The 25,797-nt window shown below is 44.9% G+C and overlaps 1 protein-coding gene across 7 annotated transcripts in view; it reads left to right on the top strand.

The window, feature by feature from the left end:
• The window catches only part of Garnl3 (GTPase activating Rap/RanGAP domain like 3), a 146,405-nt gene that overhangs the window by 36,642 nt on the left and 83,966 nt on the right, over positions 1 to 25,797 (top strand). For 5 of the 7 annotated variants that reach the window (XM_075985910.1, XM_075985911.1, XM_075985908.1 and 2 more), the window contains one exon: positions 11,601 to 11,670. In XM_075985910.1, the coding sequence (XP_075842025.1) occupies positions 11,601 to 11,670 (70 nt within the window). The other 2 variants (XM_075985913.1, XM_075985914.1) reach the window with 2 other exon arrangements.

Below are 25,797 nucleotides of genomic sequence, written 5' to 3'. Positions count from 1 at the left end.
CAGGGAACCACTTCCTAAATATAACTCCAGCAGCACAGACACTGAGAGAAACAATTAATAAGTGGACCTCCTGAAACTGAAAAGCTTCTAAAAAGCAAAGAACATGGTCAACAAAACAAAACAGCAGCCTATAGAATGGAAAAAGATCTTCACAAACTCCACATCAGACAGAGGTCTGATCTCCAAAATATACAAAGAACTCAAGAAATTGGTCATCAGAAGAACAAATAATCCAATAAAAAAAAATAGAGTACAGACCTAAACAGAGAACTCTCAACAGAGGAATCTAAAATGGCTGAAAGACACTTAAGGAAATGTTCAACATCCTTAGTCATCAGAGAAATGCAAATCAAAACAACTCTAAGATTCTACCTAGACCTATAAGAATGGCTAAAATCTGGAGCTGGAGAGATGGCTCAGTGGTTAAGAGCATTGCCTGCTCTTCCAAAGGTCCTGAGTTCAATTCCCAGCAACCACATGGTGGCTCACAACCATCTGTAAAGAGGTCTGGTGCCCTCTTCTGGCCTTCAGGCATACACACAGACAGACTATTGTATACATAATAAATATTTTTTAAAAAAAAGAATGGCTAAAATCAAAAACACTGGTGACAAGTTATGCTGGAGAGGTTGTCGGGAAAAGGGAACACTTCTGCACTGCTGGTGGGAGTGCAAGCTGGTATAACCCCTTTGGATGTCAGTGTGGTGATTTCTGGAAGGGAGGAGACCAGAGAAAAATGTAAAGCTCAATAAAAATCAGTAAAAAAAAGAAGCAAGACCAGCAAGATGGCTTTTTAGATAAAGGTACTTGCTGCCAAGCCTAAAGACCAAAGTTTAATCTTCAGGAGCCATGTGATAGCAGGGCACATGTCTTGTCTTCTGATATCTCACACACACCATGGCACACCACATCCATGTACATATGCAGACACGTAAGTACATGTAATTTTTAAAAGTCACAAACAGCAGAAGTACCTGACACTGGAGAGTGGAGAGTGAGGATGCCGTACCAGAGTCGGGTGCATGGACTAGGGCTACAAGTGTGGGAAGATATTCATTTGTGTAACAAAGCCCTTATGTGCAGTGGAGTGGCAGGCTGCATCTGTAGGCTATGGAGGTATAGAGTATGGGCCAGGAGACCTGATCAGTTCATGTTGTAGCAGAGGAAGGAGGGTGAAAATGGAGGCAGGGAGCAGCTCACCAGTGTTTCAGCTGTAGCTATAGTATTCATTATATTTCAAAATTTAAAAAAAATCAAAGGAAAAAGTCTAAATAATTTTCTTAGATTTTTAAAAATCATGTGTATGGGTATTTTGTCTATATGTATGTCTGTACATCACATGAGAACCTGGTACCCATGGAGATGAAGAGGGCATCAGATTCCCTGGAACTGGAGTTCAGGTATTTGCGAGGCACCATGTGAGTGTTCTGACCTCTGAGAATTGACCCTGAATCTTCTGCAATAGAACCAAGTACCCTTAGCCGCTGAGCCACCTCTCCAGCCCTTCAGATGATTATGATACAAAGTCGGGGTTAGGAAGCCAGGCCTAGAATCGGTGCTTCTGCTATTGCAGTGTGCTTATACATCCTGGGAAGCCGTTAGAATTAGATTCTGTCTCATTAGGTCCAGAGTGGGACCTAGCATTCTGCATGTCTAACTAGCTCAAGTACAAGGTCCACTGCATAGTGACGGTTCCAGCCATCTGGGCCTTTCACAGAAGAGCTCTGGGATTGTGTGTGTCTCTTTAAGGTCTGGGTCAGTTAGAAGCAGACCTTGTGAATTCCAAGTGGGAAACATGGAGACCTGGAGAGACAACTTTGAAGGGTGTTCTAGCTTCATCTCAGTTGCTCTGATGAAACCACTCAGGCCATCGACAACTTGGGGGAGGGAAGGGTTTATTTGGCTTACACTTCCAGGTCATAGTCTGTCAGTGAAGGAAGTCAGGTCAGGATCCTGGAGGCAGGGACCAAAGCAGAAACCATGGAATGTTGCTGACTGACTGAATGCTCAGCTATGTTTCCTCTACAGCACAGGCCAGGCCCTAGGTATGGTGCCACCCATTCAGGCTGTCCCTTCTCACATCAGCCATCAATGAAGACAATCTCTCATAGCATGGTCAAAGGCTAGTCTCATTGAGGCAGTTTTCTCATTGAGGTTTCCACTTTCCAGGCGACTTTGGATTGTATCCGGTTAACAGTAAAAACTAACAGCACAAAGGGATTTCCTGAAAGATTCAGGCAGTGAAGGGAGGTGGCAGCAACATATTTTGTTAGCTGATTATAGATTTTTATATTGACCTTAGTTGTATCATTTATAGATTCCATGTGGAACAATGTTTCTCCCAAACATTTCTGAGCCAAAAATCCCTCTGGTCTTGACTACACATAGGGCAACATTGTCACTGAAAAGCTGGGTCTTGAGCTGAGAAATGTGTGTCAGACTGGCTGTGCTAAAGGCAGGCGCTTGGCGGGCATCCTGGAGAAGGCCTATGGCTGTGGACGCTGAGCCTTCTGAGAACAGAGCACATGCTTCTTGGGTGTAGCTCCTGGCTGCTCCTTGGTTCTTATAGGTGCTCAGTAGCTGTTCGCTGAAAGAGAGAAAACATGTGGGTGCTGATACACAGGCTTTAGTTTTGCTTTTCATGTGTACATATGCACGTGGGGGATTGTGTGTGGGGGTGTATGTGCACATGGGTATGATGCCAGAGGTCAGTGCCAGCTGTTTCCCTCTCATGGCTGCTGTCCTCCTCTTCCTTTTTTTTTTGAGTCACGGTCTCTCACTGACCCTGACTGGCAAATGAGCTCTGGGGATCCACCCTTGCAGTACTGGTTACTGCTGTGCACTGCTGTGCTGTTTCATGTAGGTGAACACACATCCTTGTGCTCGTGTGGTAAGCACTTCACCCACTGCGCACACACGCACACACACCCACAAACACACAGGGTTTCATATAGAGGGGTTTGTTTCTTTCTTTGTTGTTTTGTTTTGTTAGGGATGGTTTCCTTTTTTGAGAAAGATTCTCACCACATAGCCCTTGGCTGACCTGGAACTTGCTATGTCAACCAGGTTGCCCTCAAACTCACAGAGCTCCTCTGTCTCCCAAGTGCTGGGATTAAAGGCGAGCACCACCACTGGTTTAGATATAGTTTTTTTATTTATATGTGTATGTATATATATATATATACATATATGTGTGTATATATATTTATATGTGTATGTATATATATACATATGTATGTATATATATCTGTGTGAGCGAATGTCACATGTCTGTAGGTGCCTTTCTAGGCTAGAAGGTAATAGTTTCCCTGGAACTGGGGTTACAGGTGGTTGTAAGGTACCTGTGGGGGTGCTGTGAACCAAACTTGGGTCTTCCAGAATAACAGCAAATATTCTTAACTACTGAACTCTCTCTCTAGCCCTACAGGGATTTGGTTTTGTTTTATTAAACTTTTTTTCTTTGAAATAGGATTTTGTTAGGTGCCTGCGCTGACCTTGAATTGCTCACTCAAGCACTCCTCTTGTCTCGGCCTCCCAAGAAGCTAGATAGTTACAGATGTGTTCCCAACTTTTAGGTAAACTCTCTATTTTGGCATATAATAACAGATTTGTATGCAGCTGTGGTGAGAAATAACACAGAGAACACCACTGAGAAATCTTGCATGGCGATGGTACAGCAGCATCTCAGTAGGCTTAGATTGCCCCAGATTTACATACGGTCTGATCTCGTGGGTAGATGACTGTGTCTTGTACCACAGATAAGAAACAGGATCATTCCATCCCTAAGAAACAGGATCATTCCATCCCTAGGCGTGGGAGTTGTGATAACCAGAATCCTGTTGTTTCAAGAACTCTGTGTAAAGCCAGGAGTGGTGGTGCATTATCTATAATCCCAGAACTCAGGAAGCAGAGGCAAGCGGATCAGGAGTTTAAAGTTATCCTTAGCCACATAGTGAGTTCAAAATCAGCCCAGGCTGGTCTCTAAAAATAACAAATAAAGAGGATTGTAATGAGTGAAACGTTTGGGACTGGCTAACTCCATACACCACGGCTCCCTAAAGAGTCAACCACACTGTTGTGCATAGTGGTTGTGTTTCTTCTGGTTGGCCAGTGGTATTCCAAGGTGCCAATAAGTTGCAGTTGGTTTTATTCTTTGCCCCTGGGAAGACATCTGGATTGTTTCCAGTTTGAAGCTATTATTAATAAACATACGCTGAATGTGTTTTTACACAGTTTTGTGGGAGTACTATTTTTATTCTTCTGAAATAAATACCCCAGAGTGTACCTGCTGGTTATATGGTAACCGCATGTTCAGTTTAATCAGAAATGGCCTCTTCCACGGTGAGTGGGTGGTCATCTTCCCCAGTGTTTGTCACTATGGCCGCTTCTCATTTCAGAGCAGCAGTTCGGAAGACCGGCAGAGGCTGTCAGTTATCGTAGGACTCTGTGAAAGAGTCAGGTCGGATCTAGATACATGCCTTTCTTAAAGCTTAGTATACACATAAATACGGGAAGGTTGTATTTCAAAGCGTTCGAGTCGGAGAAGAGGGCTAGCAGGCTGGAGAGCTGACTCAGCAGTTATAAGGCCACAGTCTGCTCTTCTAGAGGACCAGGGTTCAATTCCCAGCACCCACGTGACAACTCCCAACCATCTCTAACTCCAGTCCCAGGAATCCAATGCCCTCTTCTAGTCCCGGAGGGAACCACACACATGTGATGCACATACATGCACACAGACAAAATACCCGTATACATTAAAAAGAAATATTGAAAGTAAAAGACTCAAAGGGCCCTGACTTTTGGAATTCATTCCCTCCAGAAGCTGTCCTCCTTGATCCCTGCTTTCTGGTCCAGTCCTTTGCTAGAGGAATTCTTTTATGTCATCATTAGAAGTTAATTTATAATCACATCTCTGCTTTTCTGTGTCTCTTGATGCATTTCAGAGAGCATGACACTGGTCTCTTGTATGCCATGAGCTATTCTGGTGCCTGTTGTTGGGAGCCCCGGACTCCCTGCAAGCTTCAATCTGTAGTCTGGCACCATTAAAAAGTTCCTTGGCCTTCAGTGGGGGTCCCTGCCATCTGTGTCCTGCTGTGTGCTTGTCGGGGGGCTAAGGCCCTGTGTTGGGGCTCTCAACATTGAATTTCCTTATTGGTGAGCTTCAGACACTGCCTGGTGTTTCCACAGAATCTCTTCACTGACCCAGGGAGAGTATTTATTGATGCTGAGGTTTTAACCATTATTGGGTCTGAGACCCATGGGAACCTGGCTGCGTGGATCTGGCCAGTTGTGAGTGTTGGCACTGATATCAGGGCCAGCTGAGGGAACCACCAGCCTCCACTGTCTCCTTACTCCATTTCAGCAGCTTTTGACTCTGCAGAAGGCCCAATCCATCCTGCTTTCCAGGAATCTAACTTATGTAATGGCAGTTGGTGGAGCCCGCGTGTGGAGCGGAAGGCTTGCCTCCACCCCAGGCCATATGTAGAGATTGAACATGGAGGTCCTCCGCACTGTGCAAGCCTGCAAAGCGTGATCCAGCATCCTTACACATCAATTTGCTGAAACAGAAGGGTTGCTATTTAGAGCCTCGACCACATGGCATATAGGGAATTGGAAGCTTCGTCGTTCCTGTCCGCACCTGCCTGGTTCTGGTGGCCGACTCTAACCAGGCTTCACTTGTCTATTCTGTCATGTCAACAGTGGGTCCTGAGTATTTTCTAACTGAAGTCACCCTGCTGGGCCAACACTCTTAGGAAAGAGATCAGGTGCTAAAATTGGTGCGTTCCCCTCAGTCTGGTTCCAGGAAACATGCTGCTTGGACCATACTCTCTTACTGATGCATCAGGAAAGAAGTTTTACTTAAAAAACCCTTTAAAAGTTAATTATTTATGCCAAGTGCCCCTACCTGGATCTCTCTAAAAACCTGAGAGAAAATGAGATTAATTATTGAGGCAATAATTCAGCAAGCATTCAGATGAGCTTCAGCTTAGCACATTGGCTGCTTTTCCTTATGAATTCTTTATAATCCTGTTAAATGGGGTATTTTCACCCACAGTTTAAAGATAAGAGAACTGACATCCAGAGAGGCTAGGAGCCCAGGTCTATGGCTGTAGCAGTGGGTGGAAGGAAGGCTCTCACCTCCTCCCATTAACAGAAACCGTGACCTAGGCCCGGTGCTTCCTCATGAACATGCTGTAGCATGGTTAGCAGGTTCCCAGGGACTCCAGAAGCATCCAAAGAGCAGTTTTCAAAGCATCACCTGTGACCACCTGCAGCAGAGCTCCCAGGGATGCTTGTCTGGCTGGCAGATGGGCTGAGCACAGCCTCGGACCAGGACCAGGACCAGGGAATCCACACTGTTGCAGAGCTTCCCAGGGAGTCAAGTTGAGCGCTTTTGTGGGTATTAGGAATGTGGGGTTATGGGCTGCCCTGAGACCACTACAGGGCATGGCAATGTGGGGTTTTTTGTTGCTGTTTGCTTGTTTTTGTTTTCTTTTGAGAACTGCTTAGTAAATAGCTTGGGCGTTATAAGTCATCAGGGTTTCTGCTGGAATTAGTTGAGTCCACTGTTGTAATGCCAAAGCAGATGGACAGACCATAATAGGTGTGGCTGTGTTCCAAGAAAATTGCTTCAGAAGTGGACAGTGGGTTTGTATCCTGAGGTAGAGTCAGCCTGGTCTGTGCATCTTCTACATCCCCTTCTAATGAAGTTACAATGCACTTCCTCCAGTTAGCTACAGAGAGCTTGCTCAAGGTGGGAGCCGCTGTGAATTCTGTTTCTTGGGTTGCAGGGGGCATTCAAAGTAGCTATGTCAGAAAGTCCCATCCTCCCCAGGCATCCAGCACAAAAAATTACTATGTTAGGCCTAGTGATACAGGTCTATCTTCCAGCGATTTTGGAGACGGAGGGAGGAAGATCCAAGTACAAGATCATTTTGAGTAATTTAGCCAGACTCTATTCCAAAACAGAAAGTTAAAACAAACAAACAAACAAAAAATGTCCTGGGGATTCAGCTCCATGGTAGAGCACTTGAACACACGAGGCCGTAGGTTCAGTCCCCAGCCCCAAAAGGAAAAAAATCAACTAGAAAGGCTATTGAAGTAAATAACCTGATGCTTAGTGATCTCAAACAGTGTGCTATTTCTCATCCAAAGCACAGCCCAGGGAGGCTAGTCCTGCTCCGACTCTTCCTGTAGTTCTTTAAGATCCCTGTTGTTGTACCCTCTGTGGTCCCCTCCATTCCAGCTCCTGGGTAAGGAGACAGACCACAGACTGTTCACAGGAAATTCTCCTGCTGAGGTTCGAACAAGGTGCAGACACACCACACTTCACTAGCCAGAGTGCTTCTTGCTTGGGGTTCAGAAACTAATTTCTGAATTCCATTAAACCCTTGCTCTCTGTATTTCTATCTTTACTATTTTTACCCATTGTCTTCCTTGCTTTTCTGCAGTTGTGGTAAAAACACTCTAACCACAAGCACCCTAAGGGAAGAAAGGGTTTATTTCAGCCTACAATGCCAGGTCACAGTCTACGATTGAGGGACTCAGACAGAGCAGGAACTTGAAGCAGGAACAATAGAGAAGTGTCGTTTGCTGGCTTGTTCATGGCTGATGCTCAGCTTGACCTAGACAGCCCAGGCCACCTTCCTGCAGGCAGTGCCCCCTATAGCAGGCGGACACTCCCACATCAGTCTCTCACAGACATGGCCATAGGCTAGTCAAATTGAGGCAATCTTTCGGTTGAAGTTCCCTCTGAACCTCTGGCCAGCTCAGGCATGGCAAGCATGGCTCTGGCAGGCCTTGCCCTTCTCTCCCATTCCCTCTGCTTTGCTGGAAACCATTAGGTTACATCCCTAAAGCTAGCCACCAAGGTCTGCTCTCTTATTTGGCCACTTCCTCCTCTTTAGGCTGACTACCAGGCCCAGCTATCAAAGTATTGAAGTCCAGCAATTGGAAGCCCCCTTTGGCTCACCTAATTAACATGCCCAATCAAAGTTAAACACCTCATCCTAACATGGAGTTTCCCTTTGTACCTCTAAATGGGTCACAGTGTTGTATAAATGTAGAGAGAGAGGAAAAAGTATAGACAAAATATAAAGGAATACAGTCATAGATTAAAGGAGTAAAGATAATAAAATAAATATTAAACTTGTATAAAAAGTAATAGAATAAAAATAAGCCACATAAAGATGGAATATACACAGAGAGTCTGGATTATGTATACTATTGTGTTTTCTTTGAATTTTTTACTGTAAATGAGCTAAGTACAGAGAGACATTTCATTATATGGGCTACTAAACTAAAACCAACCTATATATTTTAAAGGTATCTTGACTTCAAAATTTGAGTCTAAGGATATAAAAAGTTCTACTTTTGTTTCCACAGAGGATAGAAAGCTGTGGGTTCCTTACAAGACAATATGGTTTGATCAGACAAACTGCCATTAACCTACGTGGTAAACTGCCATTTTCCTATGTGCCTCGTCATCCAGAGGCAGTCTTGGTCCCTTCAAGTCAAATACCCCTGCCCCCTTTCTCTTGTTCCCCTCCCTGTCTCTCTCATCCTCTATCTGTCTTTGTCTCTTATTCCCTGCTCTCTGTCCCTGTGGACAAATAAATCTCCTACCCCTCCACACTAAGACCTTGGTCTTGGGGTCATGAGCAGATACGTTCCCTTTCACCCTCTTCCCGGGTGTTTCTGGGATACACCAGAGCACCCATTTAGTTCCTTCCAGACCCTGCTTTCTTCCCTGTGAAGGCCAGTGGGAAACGGCACATGACTTCCCTCTGATTCTGTCAGCTCTGGTTTCCAGGAGCTGCAGCCTCCGAAGGTGCGTGATCCACCTTCTAAATTGCTGGAGAGCTCACTTTTACCAATTATTTTGTAGCTGTGTAAAGCAGATCACTGCCTTTTTAGCGCCCCCCCACCCCCGCCACCAGTCAGGTTTCTTATCCCTTCTGTCAGGGCCACATATTATGTGACTGTGATTACAACCTCTAAGACACTTACTTTGGTAAATGTGTGCCTCCCATTCCACTTCTGATGCCATCCACACAGGCACACAGAGACCTGGATTTCTTCATCTTGAAACTCTGCCCTGCTGCAAGCCTTTGGAGTCTCCCACCCCACTACACCTCCCAGGGCAAGGATCTGCAAGTAGTATATGGCATTTTTGTCCCATCCTGTCTTGACTAGAGCTAGATCACATGGTCTCATCAAAAGATGAAACAAATCTGGTCCACCAGTGAGTCTGAGAGAAAGGAGCAAGTTTGTCTGTCTAGTACACACAGCTGCATCTACACTGTCTGCCAGGCCTGCTGAGATGGAGAGACCGAGAGGCCCATCAGGGAGAACGGCAGCAGACAACCCACCTTGGTGCTTACCACAAATGCTGTGAGGCACTGACCAGGAGGACCTGGATGATGTGTATATACTTCCAGGAGTGACTGGTTATTGCGTATCTACCCTGTGCCCTGTGCCAGACAGTGGGTGGAACAGTGGGGCCAGGAGCAATCAGAATTCCTTGTAGAGTTTTAGATGACCCCTGCTCCTGGAAACCCACATGTGGTCACCTGAGGAGGAGGGATGCCTCTTACAGGCCCAGATGTGTGCCCCAACCCTGGTTCTTGTCACGAGCAAGCTCTCTGCAGAGCACTAGAGGGAATGTAATTAGAAGGAGGCAAGGGCAGCTGACAGCAGGCATTCTATAGCTGTGGCATCCTGGATTGATCCCATGGGGTGCTGTTGCCCCTCTAAGAGACATCTAGGGAAGGCAGATACTCTAGGGTGGCACATAGTCGTGGACTGAGAGCCGTCATCTTTGCTATGTTTGCTTCTGGCTGTTGACAAAGATAAAGAGCTGACAACATGTCCCAGAACCTCCTCAGTGGAGGGACTTAGAGCCCCTGTCTTTGCTTTTCATGTTGGGCTTGTTGAGTTTGAGCTGCTGCTGCTGCTGCAGCTGCTACCTTAATTGTGGTCCTAACAGAAACCAAAGCCGGGATTGCAACCTGAGCAGAGCATCCACACTGCCTGGGCTTTGCCATGCAGAGACCTGCCTCTGGAGGAGATCTGCTGTCCACGGTAACCCAGCCTAACAGGAGAGAACCTTAGAACCAAATGCAGGGCCAGGACAGTGTCTCTGAGAACATTCTCAGATCACATTCTAATAATGGGCAGAGAGGCCGGACTGGAATAAACTAGAGGAAATTGTTTTAGTCTCTCTTAGAGATTTTTTTTGTGTGTGTGTTTTGAGTAATGGGAGAAAGGATGTCAATCCAAACAGGAAAGTAGCCTAGGCACACCTTCCAAACAGTCTTCACTGATATGCCACACATTTTCAGCTAAAGGAGTGAGGGCGAGAAAAGGTTAACTTTCTCATATAAGATGAATTCAGCCATCTCTGTGAAATGGTGGAGGCAGAACACCATTAGACTCTAATCTCATTTCTCTCATGCTGTCTTTCTTGGAGCCTATCAAACAGTGTCCTGGCAGAGAATCAACTCTGTGGATGCTGAACATCAGAATCGGTCTCTTTCCAATTGTGCCAGGAGGGCTGTAATTTAGAAAATGTAGCTACCTTGTAAGAAAGGATGAAAAGGTACTGAGTGCACCTGTCTCTGCATGTGACAGTCTAACTGGTTTGAAACGTGTGATTCTGGCGGAATTCTGTTTTATGTTGTATGAAAGCTGTTTGCATGCATAGTCAAGCCAAACTTATTAAAGCTGTTTGTACTGGGGGGCTTTCTGCTGTGGAGTCCTAGGTAGACGAAGTAGCCAATAAGGCACGTGCCTTTTGAGAGGGGAGCTATGCATGCAAGATGCAAATGCAATAGCAGTTTTCATCTTTGTTTTATTTGCTCTTGGACCACGGCATGTGAGTTTGCTTATCTGATTTAAGCCTGTTTGGGTGGGGATGGAGGTGGGGTGGGAAATATTAGTTGCTGCCATGTCAAAAATAAATATATTCAGATGTTAGATTTTTGTATTTTCTGTTCTGCTCTCTCTCTCTCTCTCTCTCTCTCTCTCTCTCTCTCTCTCTCTCTCTCTCTCTCTCTCTCATGTTAACACGTAAAAATCTTAAATTAAATGCTAGGGAAGGGGAGAGGAGCTTATGAGGATTTGGGAATTTTGTCTCCTTCTTAAAATACAGCTTTAGATGATGCTGGCTATTTTTATGTTGCATATTTGGGACAAAGAGACTCCACTCTTTTAAGCAAAAGATAATTGCAAGATCTGGTTCAGCAGCTTTGTCCCTTGCCTCAAGTTCCTGCAGGGCTGCCATCCCTTCGGTGATACGGAATGAAATCATAATCCACCAATAGCTTTGGGGATTTCAATTGATTTCAAATGAACTAAATTTTTAATTTAATCATTCCCTGTACTTCTAGGGATGACTTGGACGTTTTTCTTTTGACTGAGGGCTTGATGAAAGCCTGGCTCTGCAATGGCTGCTGGGGACAGTGTCTGTTGCAAGGAGGTTCCCCTGCAGTGAGGTGCCCGGACACTGCGAGCCTGTTTCATAGCAGCCTTTTTTTTTTTCTCAGAAGGTGTGTAGCCAGATCGCTATGTGTAATACTGATGAAGCATTTTTGTTCCAGCTCTGTCTCAGAAGACCTAGGCTGTAGACGTGGGGATTTCAGTAGGAAACATTATGGATCTGTGGAGCTGGTAAGTTGCTGCTGTCTGTTCAGTAGTGGTTCATTGATTCAGACTTAGAGGCAATTGCCAAGCTCATCAACCCCTTTTGTTGTATGTTTACTATTAAACTGTATGTGTGCCATGTCATGATTTAATTGGAATCAGTAGCTGCTGAAAGATTATGGTTATTTGATCATCTTTATTTCTTTTCATTGCTACGTACTTTTAATCTTGTGTCTTCCAGTTTGTTAAACATATATTGTGGCTTGGTATTTTTCTCTGTTAAGCAGTACATAGAATTAAGTAACTTATAAATTAAGAAAGGTAACATTTTATTTTTATATTATCTTGTTCCTGCAAGTTTACAGATCTAGTTTTAAAAGTTTAATGATTATTGACATTTGCATTCTGATTTTGTCTTTGTTTTCTGGGTGTGGGACAAGAGTTAGAATATATGAGATATTTTCCTGTTATAAGCCTATTAGTTGGGCCAGATTGATACTGTAACAGATGATAAATTTCTAAAATGAAGTATCTAATTTTTTAATAATGAGACATTATAGTTTGTGATATGATTTTTAGAGTGTACTTTCTTCTTAAAGAGGGAAAATAAAAACATGGTAGACTCGGATTTTAAAGATGGGATTGTGATTTAGTCTTCCAGTTGCATGGGATTTGAACCATTCCGAGAAAATTTGTCTGTAAACTGCACTGGTTATTACTGGTCACGGCTGAGGACGTTAGCTCTGCTGTTCTGTTAATTAAATATGAGTTGTTTCTGTCCACTAGCATAGTAGCCGGTACCCACTGTGAATATAAGCGGCATCGTTACAGGGTTTAACTGGGAGAGCAGCTTACAGAGTTGAGTACCAATGGCCCTCTGTTTGATTCTAAGCATACATAACAGACTGGACTGTGTGCCTGGCTGAATATAAATATAAATATATTATTATAAGTATAAAGTATAAAATAAAAGGTTTGGTCTTTATTCTTAAGGGGCTGAGCAGATTCCGTACATCATCTAAAGAATAAGGGTAGCCACATCAAAGGCATGCCGACTGACTCCGTGCCTGCTGTCAGTCATGGTCAACACCTAGCCCACTGACCCAGACCACTGCTTCTCTGCGAGGAGCCTGGGCATGAATATAATTCAGAGTAGGAAGGGCTAATAGAGAAATACCATGATAGGAGCTAAGAGAAGGGAGGGAGCCACCCGCCCCAGCAAGGAGCCTCAGGAAGATGGCATGGAAGGCCTCATGAAGGACAGACAGTAGGCTACAGGAGGTGGCACAGACTAGATAACAGATATGGTGAGCAGCAGGATCCTTGACAATGGCGTTCCATAAGAGCAATGAACAAATGACCCTGCCTAGCAGAGGTGGGGCAGCCGGGAGAAGTAACAAAGCAAGCAGGCTCTGGTTCACATCTCCACAGATCTGTCACTAGTCATCAGTAAAGCGGCTTGACTGCTGGCATAGGCTCTAAGTCTTTCTTGTTTCAGCATTTACTGCTGACATGATATTGAGCATCTCTTGTCCTCAGTTTTCTCATCCATAGAATAGGAATACTAAACGGGGTGGTGGTGGCACACACCTTTAATCCCAGCACTCTGGAGGCAGAGTCAGGTGGGTCTTAGAGTTCAAGGCCAGCCTGGTCTACAGGGTGAATTCCAGAACAACCAGAGCTACACAAAGAGATCCTGACTCAAAACAAAACAAAACAAACAAAAAGACTAGGGATACTAACATTTTCTTCTATAGTTTTGCCGTGAGGTTGAGATTAGGCAGTGGCACCCAGCACTTAGCATGTTCCATGTTACTCTGCCACAGTAGTGAAGCTGAAATTCAGTAACGGAAGTAGAACTTTCATAGTCAGATGAAGACTGGACTGGGTGGAGTAGTCTGGAGCCTTCATGAAGAGCAAGCGTGATGATGCTTAGAGAAACAGCATGGCTATAACCCATGAGCTCTACAGATTTGTGGAAGTCATAGAATACCCAGATGGGCCTTGAGAGCAGCAGGGGAGCTGAGCAGACACCAGAGTCAGCAGGAAAGCTGTTAGGGCGTGGACTGCTGAGCTGCAAATGCAGCAGAGTTAGCCCACAGTCAGCATTTCTAACAAGTTCCTACGTTGCCATTGATGCTGTTGATCCAGATCACACCTGTGTAGCTGGTCACCAGTCACCCCCCACTTGATGGGATCTATGGCGGGACTGGCTCCAGGGCTCCCTTGGATACTAAACTCTAAGGGTGTTGATGTCCCACCCCACCCTCAAGGATCAACAACATTCTCTCCTGCAGTGGATTGTTTAAAAGCACCTCATGAACGTTCTTTCTCTACTAGTAGTCTCATTCCTGACACTTCCGTTAATCCTGAAGAATGGACACAAATTAAGACTCTGCCCAAATAGGAATCTTAGCTGTTTGTTTGCTCATATAACCCAGTACTAAGCACAATAATAGCATTAGTTGCTTAATAATATTGATTGAATGAATGAGTGTTCTAGCTTGGGAGAAACTAGAGAGCAGTTTAACCCATGAAAAATAATAAAGGAAAAGCTGAACCAAGCCTATTTGACCACCACAACACAGTTAGACTCATTAGCTTGCTGTGTGTTCTGCCTTAACATATGCCACTTTTCTTCCTGATGGATTGCAAGTCTAGTCTCTCCTGGCAACAGTCTAAGCAAGGCACAACTATCGCACAGTCAACCGTCCCTCATCACTTTCTATCGAAAGTGCTGTCAGAGACAGCAAAAGATTGTTTGTAGCTTTTATTGATTTGTTCATGCCCTTTGACTGGATAGGCAGGAAACTGATGTGGTAAAAATGATAAATGCTATGAGCACAACATAGACTTCTGCTCAGTGCAGTCCCGCCGCAGACTGTCATGCACCCCTGCAGTCAGTGCAGTCCCGCCGCAGATTGTCATGCACCCCTGCAGTCAGTACAGTCCCACCGCAGATTGTCATGCACCCCTGTGCTCAGTGTGGTCTAGCCTCAGATTGTCATGCACCCCTATGCTCAGTGTGGTCTAGCCTCAGATTGTCATGCACCCCTGTGCTCAGTGTGGTCTAGCCTCAGATTGTCATGCACCCCTGTGCTCAGTGTGGTCTAGCCTCAGATTGTCATGCACTCCTGTGCTCTGTGTGGTCCAGTCACAGATTGTCATGCACCGCTGTGCTCAGTGCAGTCCAGCCTCAGATTGCCATGCACCCCTGCGAGCAGTGCAATCCAGTCACAGATTGCCATGCACCCCTGCACTCAGTGCGGTCCAGCTGCAGTTTGTCATACATCCCTGCTTCTTGATGCTTCTAAGAAGTTACCATCTGCATGTGATTTCAAGTAATCATAAATCAGGCTGGAATATTGTTCATTCCTTTGTCGTCCATGTCTTAGTGGGTGAGCTCATACTCTCTGTTTGCATGCTACTCCACTGTGCAGAAAAGAAGCACAGCAATGCTTCCCTCTGATGGTGGCAGGGTTTTGTTGTTAGGAACTCAGAGTGGCCTCAAAAATGTCTGGCATCTGTGCTGTCTGAATGGTTGGCAATGAGCTTGTTGAAATCTGCAAACTTTCATATTGGAAGATCCTCAAAGGTTTCTTGTTGTTGTTCTCTCTCTCTCTCTCTCTCTCTCTCTCTCTCTCTCTCTCTCTCTCTCTCTCTCTCTCTCTCTCTCTCTCTCTCTCTCGTGTGTGTGTGTGTGTAGAAGCCATAGGTCAGCATCAGGTGTCATTCCTCAGGTTCCACACTCGTTGCTTTTTGAGACAGGGTCTCTCACTTGGCTTGTAACTCAGCAGTCAGGCTAGGCTGGCCTACCAGGAGATTCCTCCTGCCTCGGTCTATTCAGAAGTGCTCAGCTTTTTTATACTGTTATTATTGCTGTTGTCATTATAAAAAGTTTAAACAATATATTTTGAGCACATTCTTTCCCCTTCCCCAGCTCCTCCAGATTCTCCCCACTCCCCTGCCCACCTAACACCATGTTCTTTCTTTCTTTATCCAAAAAAAATTAAAATCAAAGCAAAAAACCCAAAAGTATACAAAATATACCAAAACAAACAGAAATCACACATATACACACACAAATGGAGCCTATTCTGTCTTGGTCAACTATTCCTGGGCACAGAGCTTGCCCTAGAACGTGGTTGATACACTTATTGACACTCCATTGGAGAAAACTGGTTTTCCCTTTCCCTGCAGGTTTCAACTGCAAATCGTTTCTTTAAGAACCGTTTCTCCGTGCTGGGTTTTTGTGTGATTTGAACCCGTGCAGGTCTCACATACACAGCGACAGTCTCTGTGAGTTCACATTATTTCAGCCCTGTTGGTCTGAAAGACACTGATTCCTTGGAGTCGCCTCTGATTCTACCATATTTATCCCTGAGCCTTGGGGGAGAGTTGATGAAGAAATCCTGTTTAAGGCTGAGAAGTCTTTTGGTCTTTGCATTGTCCAGTTGTAGATTTCTCATTTTATTGCTGTTCCTTTAGCAGAATAGCAGGAGTAGGTTTTCCCCAGGGTCCACGACTTTACAGTGTTCAGGTGTGGATTTCATCACATGAAGTGGGTCTTAAACCCAATATTAGACAAAAAGAGTGGGTCAGTCCCATAACATTGTGCCAGTATTACACCAGTATATATTGTAGGCCAGTTGCTCTTGTAGGTCAGAGGGTCGGTGATACTGATGGTCACTGTTCTACTCCATCAGTGTGTAAGATACCTTCCAGCCCCATGAACGCTATCAGCAGGGATGGAACTTCTAGTTAGGCATCAGCTCCATCTCTCCGTATTCAAAGGCACGACTAATTAGTCTCTTCAGCAGTAGGACTTTACCATCAGGTTGTAGAGAGAAACCAATACCCTTGGCCACAGCCTATTATGTTTGGGGTAGGAGTGTCTGCAGGACCCCTTTGGCCAGTGACTCAGCAAGATGTAACCCATTCTGGGCACTACAAGTTTTACTTGGTGACATAGAAGTCTAGATGGGTGCCTAGCTTTTTAAACATGGCTTCCGTGGACCAAGCTCAGCTCCCCATGCTTGTGTAGCAAGCACTTTTCTGACCAAGCTATCACACAGCCCCCTCAGAATTTAGGAAGGAGTCATTTGTCCTTTTGCTCAGGCACAAATATAAACCGCACTCGAGGGATTGTTCCACAGAGGCCATCCCTTGCTAATGAGCAACTTAGATGCTGCTTCAGCATCCCTAACAGAACATTGTGCTCTCTCCATTTGGAGCTGGTGATGCCTTCTGTTTTTGTGGACATTTTATGGACAAAATCATATTCCATGTGGCACACCCAAATTGAGATATTAGAGAAGGGGACAGTGTATCTCCCTCAGGAATATCAAGAATTAAACATTCTACAACAATCCCCAGATGTTCTCAGTGTATCTGACTTGTGTCTGCATCTTATGCAGCAAGTCAGCTCCCCGAGGGACCTCAAGACACACAGCTTGCATTCACTAGCATCTTAGCATGATCTCGCCTGCCTTTGTGGATGCTCAGTCTTGCCGACTTTGAGATTTTACCAGGCTGTTTTCTGAGAGTCGCACTAGACGGATCTTCAGCATGTTAATGTATGAACATGGAACCAGACATCTCCTGTTTGGCTTTATTTTACTGTTGTTGTTGTTACTGGTTCTAACATTTATTAATGCTTACTGTGCGCTGTGCTGAGCTGTGTGAGAAGCAGCTGAGAGTGAATACTTACAGACAGCCACATGAGGTAGGTGTTGCTTGGCTGTGCCTCATCCTGTGGATGCTCAGAAGACATCTGTGAGTTCTGAATGGGTCCCATGCACTGCTGGTCCCACGGCTAATACTTGCCAGATCTGTGTGTGCCGCACAACTGTTATTGCAGTTCCAAAGGCTCCTACGCCCTCTTCTGGCCTCTCTGAGTGGTACATGCATGTGGTCCACATTTAGGCAAGCAGGCAGGCATAAATTTAAAAAAAAAAAAAAGTTTTTTGGCTACTAGTCTGCAATCCTCCGTTCTGGCAGTCTTGCTCCCTGTTGAGTGTTTTCTAAGAAAACCAGGTCCATCGCGAAAGTGACCATCAGTGCCCTTAATCAGCAGAGCAGAGTAGCCTGCTTCAAGTTTGAGCTCAAAGGTATAATTTCAAACTATTTTCTGTCCAAGAGTTATCCCAAGAGATGTCTGCACTTTAAATTTCATTTCTGGATCGAGCCTGGCCAGACAGGAGCTAGGAACACACTTGGCCCGCCTTGCCTAACCCCTCTCAGACCTGCATCTCTTGGTCTATGCCCAGACACTGTACCTTTAAATCCCTGTGAGGGACAGTGAAAACCAGCCGCGTGGATCGTGGAGTATCTTGCAATAGGATGTTGAATTTTTTTTTTTTTGTCTGTCAGTGTCTCTTTTAATAGGACCTAAGAGGATTTTTTTCCCTTAGGACCAGAAAGTAGCACACTTTTCCTCAGACACAGATTCACCGTCAGTCTGCTAGCGGGAAGCTCTCTAGGTGAGAAGGATTTCTCTCTTTGCAGTGGCCTCCAGGAAGCTCAGAGCTGGGTTTGTTGTTGTTTTTGTTGTTGTTTTATTTTGTTTTTTTTTAACTTGTCTCCTATAACATACAATGCCCTCTTGTTTTCAGATTGATTACCCACATCTGATATTCTCTTGTGTGCTGTGTCTAAGTTTATCCTTTGAATAAGATATATTTCCATAAGTGTCTTCAAATCCTCTTTAACACATAAGGTAGGGCATAGACAAAAGTGCATTTTCTTCATCCACCACGAACAGGGTAGTCTCTCTGTCTTCCCTGGACACCTGTCTGCTGTGTAAAATGGCTTTGCTCGTACTGCCCCAAGCACCATCCTACTTTCACTTTTCCAGTACCAACAAAACGTGAATGGTAGCGCACCACCTGACCAGCCATCTGGTGGCCATCTTGAGCACCAGGATCTGGTTAATGACACCACGGATGGCTGGGACACACAACTGTACTAGCAGCTGCAGACACCACCGAAGAACACCAGATGATGCCAGCAAATCCAGACAGCATGATCTCCACTCTCCACACTAGAGGTGCCAGCACCTGTTCTCCGCCCTCTTCTTGCAGTGTTTCCCTGAGTCAGGGCCCAGTGTGGTCTTCACAGGCACAGCATGGTCTTCACAGGGCACACACATCCATTCCACATGGTCTTCACAGGGCCCAGCATGGTCTTCACAAGACCCAGCGTGGTCTTCACATGGCACACACATCCATTCCACGTGGTCTTCACAGGGCACACACATCCATTCTATGTGGTCTTCACAGGGCACACACATCCATTCCACATGGTCTTCACAGGGCACACACATCCATTCCACGTGGTCTTCACAGGGCACACACATCCATTCCACGTGGTCTTCACAGGCCGCACACATCCATTCCGCGTGGTTTTCACAGGATGCACACATCCATCCACAGCTGGGGTAGCTTTGGTGCTTCTTTATTAGAGACAGGGACCCATGGTCCTTTGTGTCCCTTTTTTCCCACTAAATGAATTTAGCAGCAAAAATCACGGCAAAATAAATCCAGTGTCCCCTACCATGATTGCTGTACCAGAAAAGGCCCACAGTTTCACACCCCCATCTACTCCTGTTAGATGTGAATAATTGTTGATAATGAATTACTTTACCCTCTTAATGAAAGCAAATCCTCAGGAGATTATGTGCTTCTTGGCCTCTGCTTTTTAGTTGGTCAGTTGTAGTTTTTACTGTGTTGCAGTATTTTAAAGCATCCTGTCAAATTGGGCTGGATGGAAAGATGTGAATATGTTTCTGTTACATCGGGAATACATTTCAGCATTCTCTGAGTTCTCGTTCTGAACCTCACACCAGTTCCGTGACTTCCCTCCTCACTTCTTCCTATGTTGCCCTTCTTGATGCCACCCAAACTGGTCCTGACAAGAGCACCAAAGGCCTTTGCACATAACCAATGCCAGTGGTCTTTTGGTGCTTTGTATATGCAAACTAATTGGAATGTCACAAGACCATGAAGATGTAGAGTCTGTGATCAACCCCATTTTATAGACAAGATCACTGAGATTCTGAAAGGCTAGTTTATTTGCCTATGGACACACAAATGGTAGCTAAGGTTACCCAACCCCCCACACATACTTTATCTGCAGAGGATTGTATTCATTTTAAAGTCCCATGATCTTGGAGCTGGAGATAATCGTTCTGATTCAGTATGTCTGGAGTAGACTGGAGTGTGTGGTTTTTAGGAGATTTGATTTTGAGAGTGACTTTTATTTCCTTAGATGTTTCTTGTCTGTTCTCCTGCAGAAGTGCGGATAAGAACTGAACAGAGATGTTTGCTTTCCCATGCCATCTGTTTCATTTCCTCTTTCTTCGACCTGGCATTTTCCTCTGGTTCTCCCCGAATTCTGAAAGAGCCCTTCAAAAGTTCTCGATAAGATGTGATCTAGCTTTACCTTACTGTAATTAGCAGGGAGCTGCTATTTTAACTTTCTTATTGCTGTGCAGAGTTACTTGCCCTCACGTACAGCTCTAGCAGTGCCCTGATGCTTTTAGCTGAGCGGGTACCCAGCATCAGGTCTTCAGCATCTAGGCGATGGTCCATGCTTAGCTCCATGTTCCAGGCCTTCTACAACCCTGCTCCCATCCATCAGTGAACCTCAGATCTTGGGGTCTGCTGATAGTTACCACACCTGTCAGTTCCCCCCACGCCTTCCCATCCTCCCTATCTCCACATGTCTCTGCCAAGTCTCAGCTTACTCATGCATCCTTTCCTGTCTGCTGGACCACTCATCTTTGACCCCCTGGAACCTTATATCTCGTTACATTTCTTCAAGATGCCAGTCATATTCTGTCTTGTAATTATTCGCAGGCATCCCTTACTTTGCCTAGCATGGGCCACCACCTTATTCTTTGTACCCCTGACAAGCTCCAAGCGCACTGCTGGATGTCTGTATACTAGCCAGAGCATCAGTTCTGCTAGGACTTCAGTGTCTGATGGTTTCTTTCTGTTACATTTCTTACCTTTGTGTATATTCATGTGGGCATATACAAGTGGATATATTTCTTATATCCTTCTGTGGTTCCAAAAAGAAGATATGCTGGTTACAGGAGAGTTTGAAATACACTGAAGAGGCCAGACATGATGGTGCATGCCTCTAATCCCAGTACTCGAGAGGCAGAGGCAGGTGGATCTCTGAGCCAGCCTGATCTACAGAGTGAGTACCAGGACAGCCATGGCTACACAGAGAAACACTGTCTCAAAAGGAAGAAGGAAAAGAAATAACACTGGAAAGAACAGAGGACAATTAAATTCATCTTTAACATCTACCACCTGCAGATAATTACTGGGAAGATTTAGTGTGTGTCCCTTTAGCAATTACATTAGCTACAAAATAGGCGTCTATATTTCATTGTGCTTCTTACTTAAAACCAATTGTCATCTTTTGAATACATAGACACTCTTCCACAAACAGCGTTGTCTCCTATCTAGATCCCTTATTTTTTATTTATGTCTAATTTCATTTGTTGACTGTGACCTTTCGAATAAGAGTCAAGGTACCAGGGAATTAGCAAAGTGCTCTCGCTGCATAATCAAGGTCCTAAGTTCCATGCCCAACATTAAAAAAAAAGCGCAAGCATTTCCCAGGCCTCCACACTCTGTGACAGCTTTCTGTCCTCCCTACTCTAGGTTCATTTTGTTCCTTTCATTCTGTGCTGGCATCTAAACTACGGGTTACTACTGCCTAGTTTTCTTTTACTTTGTAAGAAGCTGAGTCTCACTATCTTGCCCATGCTAACCACAAACTCTTGATCTTCCTGCGCAGTGCTCCCATGTAGCTGTAAATACAGGCAAGCGCCATGGCTTCTAGATTGCTGCTTGGGTTTTCTAACCTCCAGCTGAGGTCTGTGGGAGCCTCCTGTCCTATCCATGTGCATGGCCTTTCTGTGCCACAGAGCATGCTGTCGTACAGAGGGCAAGTCTTCTGTCTCCCTCAGGGCGGCAGCTGCTTCCCTAAAGTTTTATAATAAAGAGTAGTTACAGGCATGCATGCTTCCGTTTTATCCTCATGGTCATGGGCAGCACGACTTCATGGCTCCTACGTTAGAGGGTTGTCCTGTTGGTGTTTTTCTTCCTGCAGAATCCTCAAGCAAAACAAAACAGCCTCCAGACCTTGTGTCTTCAGCATTCAGAATATACACACCTGGCCCTCGGGTACTGCCAGCCTCCTGGCGCTTTTACTTCTCTGATCCAAGCATCTGCACGGACAGTCACTACACAAAGCTTCCTGATAATTTCCAGCATCTAGCTGGTGTCTGTCTTGTAGCTGTGTGTGGTGGTGTGAGGTGGATAGGGCCTTCTGTGCTGATATGAAACACATGCTTTAGAGGCTTTGGTTGGAAGAGGAGTATAGAAGTAGTGTTTGCTCAGCTTCTTACAAGAGCTTGAGAAAATGCCAGCTATCTGAAGCTCAGAGCAAGAGAGCAACTATGAAGGGCATTGCCCCTGCTCCAGCCATCTTTTGGTACAGGCAGCTGCTGGCCAGAGTGGCAGATTGTTCTCTGAGACACTTGCTACAGGACCCTCTGTGACGCTCCCTATTTGCAGTGAAGCCCTTTCCTTCCCTCCCCACCTTTTCTGTTTGTGAGCAGTCACCATTCATTAACTGGCCAGACTACAAAAAGACCACATGGACACCTTAGTTCATCCTCTGTTGACTGCTCCTTCTGTTGTCAGCTCCAACACAGAGTCCTGCCTCCTTATTTGCTTCTCTGGAGCATTTTCCAGAAGCCTATGTCTCCGACCTCTGACCCTCATGCAGATGGTGCCGTGTTACCAGGCAATCAAACAATCAAAGCACTGTCTCTCCAGGCAATTTGCTCTTGAGAGATTGTGCCACAATCACGTGGGAAGTCTGTCTATTCATGTGACTTCAAGTGCAAGAACCCTATGCGGAAATATCCCTTGGCCCTCTGCATATTAACTGGAGATCTGTTGAGCTTAACAAAGTGCCGTTGATTAGATGACAAGGCCATGAAGCCGAGACCCCTTTCAGACCTTTGAGCTCACACCCTCCCTCCACAACCTCTGACCCGGCTGCCAGATGCCGTCGCAGCCTTCTGAGTCTCACTTCTGCCCGCCTGACCTGGTAACAGAGTTTGGGTCCTGCACAGATGACCTTTCTGCTTGCTCCTCAAAGTGTCCTCTGGGCAAACTTCTTTCTCTGTCTCTTCACCCCTCAGCTCTGCAGAATTCTTTACCTTTCTTCAATCAAGGGTCTCTTTGACAGCAGCTAGAAAGCCCTCTCCACATCTTGCCCACTGTTTTCTTAAAGGAAAAATTGAGTTGCTAATAAGCAGGACCCTTGTAATGCAAAGACTACCTCCCAAGTTTGTAAGTATCTGTGTATGGAAGGTGCCACAGCAAGCATGTTGAGGCCATCTCCCTGGTTTCTGCTGCTGTACTGTAGACTCTAGGCTAGCGGGCCTGTGCACTTCAGGCAATTCTCCTGACTCTCCCTTCCATCTCTCTGTGAGAATGCCTCGGTACTTCTTGAAATACCAAGATGTTGATTACTCTGGCTGCCAGACTTCCCTTTTCTCTGCCTTGTCCTTTGTCCCAGCAGAACAGGATTGAAGGGTACCTCCACCCAGAGCAGGTCTCCTTTACCCCTTTCTGCGTGCAGTGGATATGAGCTACAACAGAACAGGTGATAAGACACACGGCACCACTCACTGATGCAGCATGGGTCCTTCTGCCTACCTTTCCGCCTACCACCCCCCTTTTCATTTATCATTATTGGTAGTGTTGGAGATAGAACCTGAGACAACCACATTCCAGACTCTACACTTCTGTTGGCACAAGCTTTCTTTCCTTTTGAATAATACTTCTAAGCAGGATATGTGTGTAGGGTGTGTGTGTGTGTGTGTGTGTGTGTGTGTGTGTGTGTGAGAGAGAGAGAGAGAGAGAGAGAGAGAGAGAGAGAGAGAGAGAGAGAGAGAGAGAGAGGGAGAGAGAGAGAGAGAGAGGGAGGGAGAGAGAGAGAGAGAGAGAGAGAGAGAAGGAGAGTTGCATATAAAATATCAAACGAGTCTGCTTTCTTGACCAATGTTTATAGTTTTATAAACCTGTTTATATTGAAAGTCATTTCTCAAAGGTCCTGTACCAGAATAAATTGCATTATAGCTGCAGAATAAATTGCATTATAGCTGCAGAATAAATTGCATTATAGCACTGGAACCTTCCAAAGCTCCCTCAGGCTGAACTGGTCTCCATTTTCTCTGACATCCCCTAGACAGCACCCTATGCTGGCTTCTGTTGTTATGGTATTTAACCAGGTTGGGTTGTGATTTATCTGTTTATACGTTTCTGTCCCTCTCACGTGTGCCCAATGGGGTTGAGGTCCTCTAAGGCAGGAGCTGGGTTGCATTTATCTTTGTTAGTACAGCAGTTCCTATAGGTCCTGAAAAATAGTCTGTCGCCATTTTTTGCCAGATATACCAGCGTTTAAACAGATCTTCCAAGATTTTAAATCAAGCTTTAAGACAGTTTCATCAACAATACATTGATTAGTTCTTTAATAGCTACCGGAACATCTTATATTAACCATTATCACAATTATGTGATAATATAGTATAATAGTATATTAATATAGTAGTATAGTATTTGTTGCATGCCTACTATGTCCAGGCACTATTCTGGGCTCATGATATGTTTTACATTATTGATTTCTCTCTACAAGCTTACACGCAGATATGTTCATCTGTTTTACACACACACACACACACACACACACACACACACTGCATTCTTTTCCCAGAGTCTCAGTAGGTAGCTCAGGTTGGCCTCAGACTCACCACATAGCCCAGACTGACCTTGAATTTGGTTCTCCTGCCCTACCTTGTTGTCCTCACTTTAGAGATATGGAGGAAGAATTGATCCCCCTATCAGGACCACAAAACCAACAAATCTGAAACTCAGATTTGAACTGGTCAGCCTACATTCCCAACCACCCATTTTTTTAAAGAAAGGGGGAGAAATGTGAAATACTATTTTTAAAAATGTACTTTACATAACCTTTTTAAAATTTGTTTTTTCTAAGTGCAGTATATTTCTATGGCTTATACACTTGAATGCCGAGTGCACAGTGCAAGCCAAACGGGAATCATGAGCCCAGAGAAGCAAAGCAGCTAAGTAGAACAGAGAGGGATTTTTGGTTTTGAAAAAATATAGACTTTGCATTAATTTAAAAAAGATTGTCATTTAATTACCTTTAATATGAAACTAATAACATTTTTGCTAAATGATAGTTAATAACATTTTTCTTCCTATTTTTCATTTTCTTTTAAATTAATTTTTAAAATTTTACAAATGTGTGTTGTTTAAATAGAATTTTTTTATGAAATCAAGCATGTAATAAATCTATTGACTCCCTTACCCCGATTGGCCCGCTCTTCCCTAAGGAAGTGGCCCTGCTTCCTGATGAGGCTGTGTCACTGCACTGTGTGGGCACCAGGCCCCACCACCTCAGAAGAGCCAGGCCACCTCTGTGGTAGTGTCCTGACACCTTCTTTAGCTTTTACCATTTTTGACACATTTGAATTTCTTTCTTCTGTTAATTCCCACTGTTGGTTTACCTAGATAACTGTCTGTCTCATTTATATTAGCCTTCCTTCTTAGTGTTGTATTTTCTTCACTTTGACAGGGCACATCTGTCTGCCTTTTGAAGCAGGATTTTGCCGTAGTCAAGGCTGGTGCTGCAATCCTCCTGCCTCGGTTTCCAAGTGCTAGGATGAGAGGTGTATCCCACCCCACCCATCAGTCTGTCACCCCTGTTCTTTCTCATTCTGCCTTTTGCTCTCTGACGTTTACTGGTTCCTGCCCTGCTTGCTTTGGCTGTGCCCTGTGGGCCTTTGTCACATCTCCTAGACGTGAATGCCTAGCGTCCTGTGTCCAGCCTCTTGCTTGATCAGTTCAGAGTATGAGTTCTTTTCGAATACCTGTGGCCGCGTGTTGTGACTGTCCTCATTGCTGTGGCTGTTCAAGTAATCCTCACATTTGCTCTTCTTATTGAACTCGAGTTTTCTCAGTGTGTGGTTTTTACTTCCAGTTAGTTGCTTTACCCTTTAAACTGAATTTCTCACTCAGCTGCATTATACTGAAATGG

This window comes from Microtus pennsylvanicus, chromosome 9, assembly GCF_037038515.1.
Source record: "Microtus pennsylvanicus isolate mMicPen1 chromosome 9, mMicPen1.hap1, whole genome shotgun sequence".
Taxonomy (NCBI): Eukaryota; Metazoa; Chordata; class Mammalia; order Rodentia; family Cricetidae; genus Microtus; species Microtus pennsylvanicus.
This window is presented reverse-complemented; position numbering and strand designations above follow the sequence as displayed.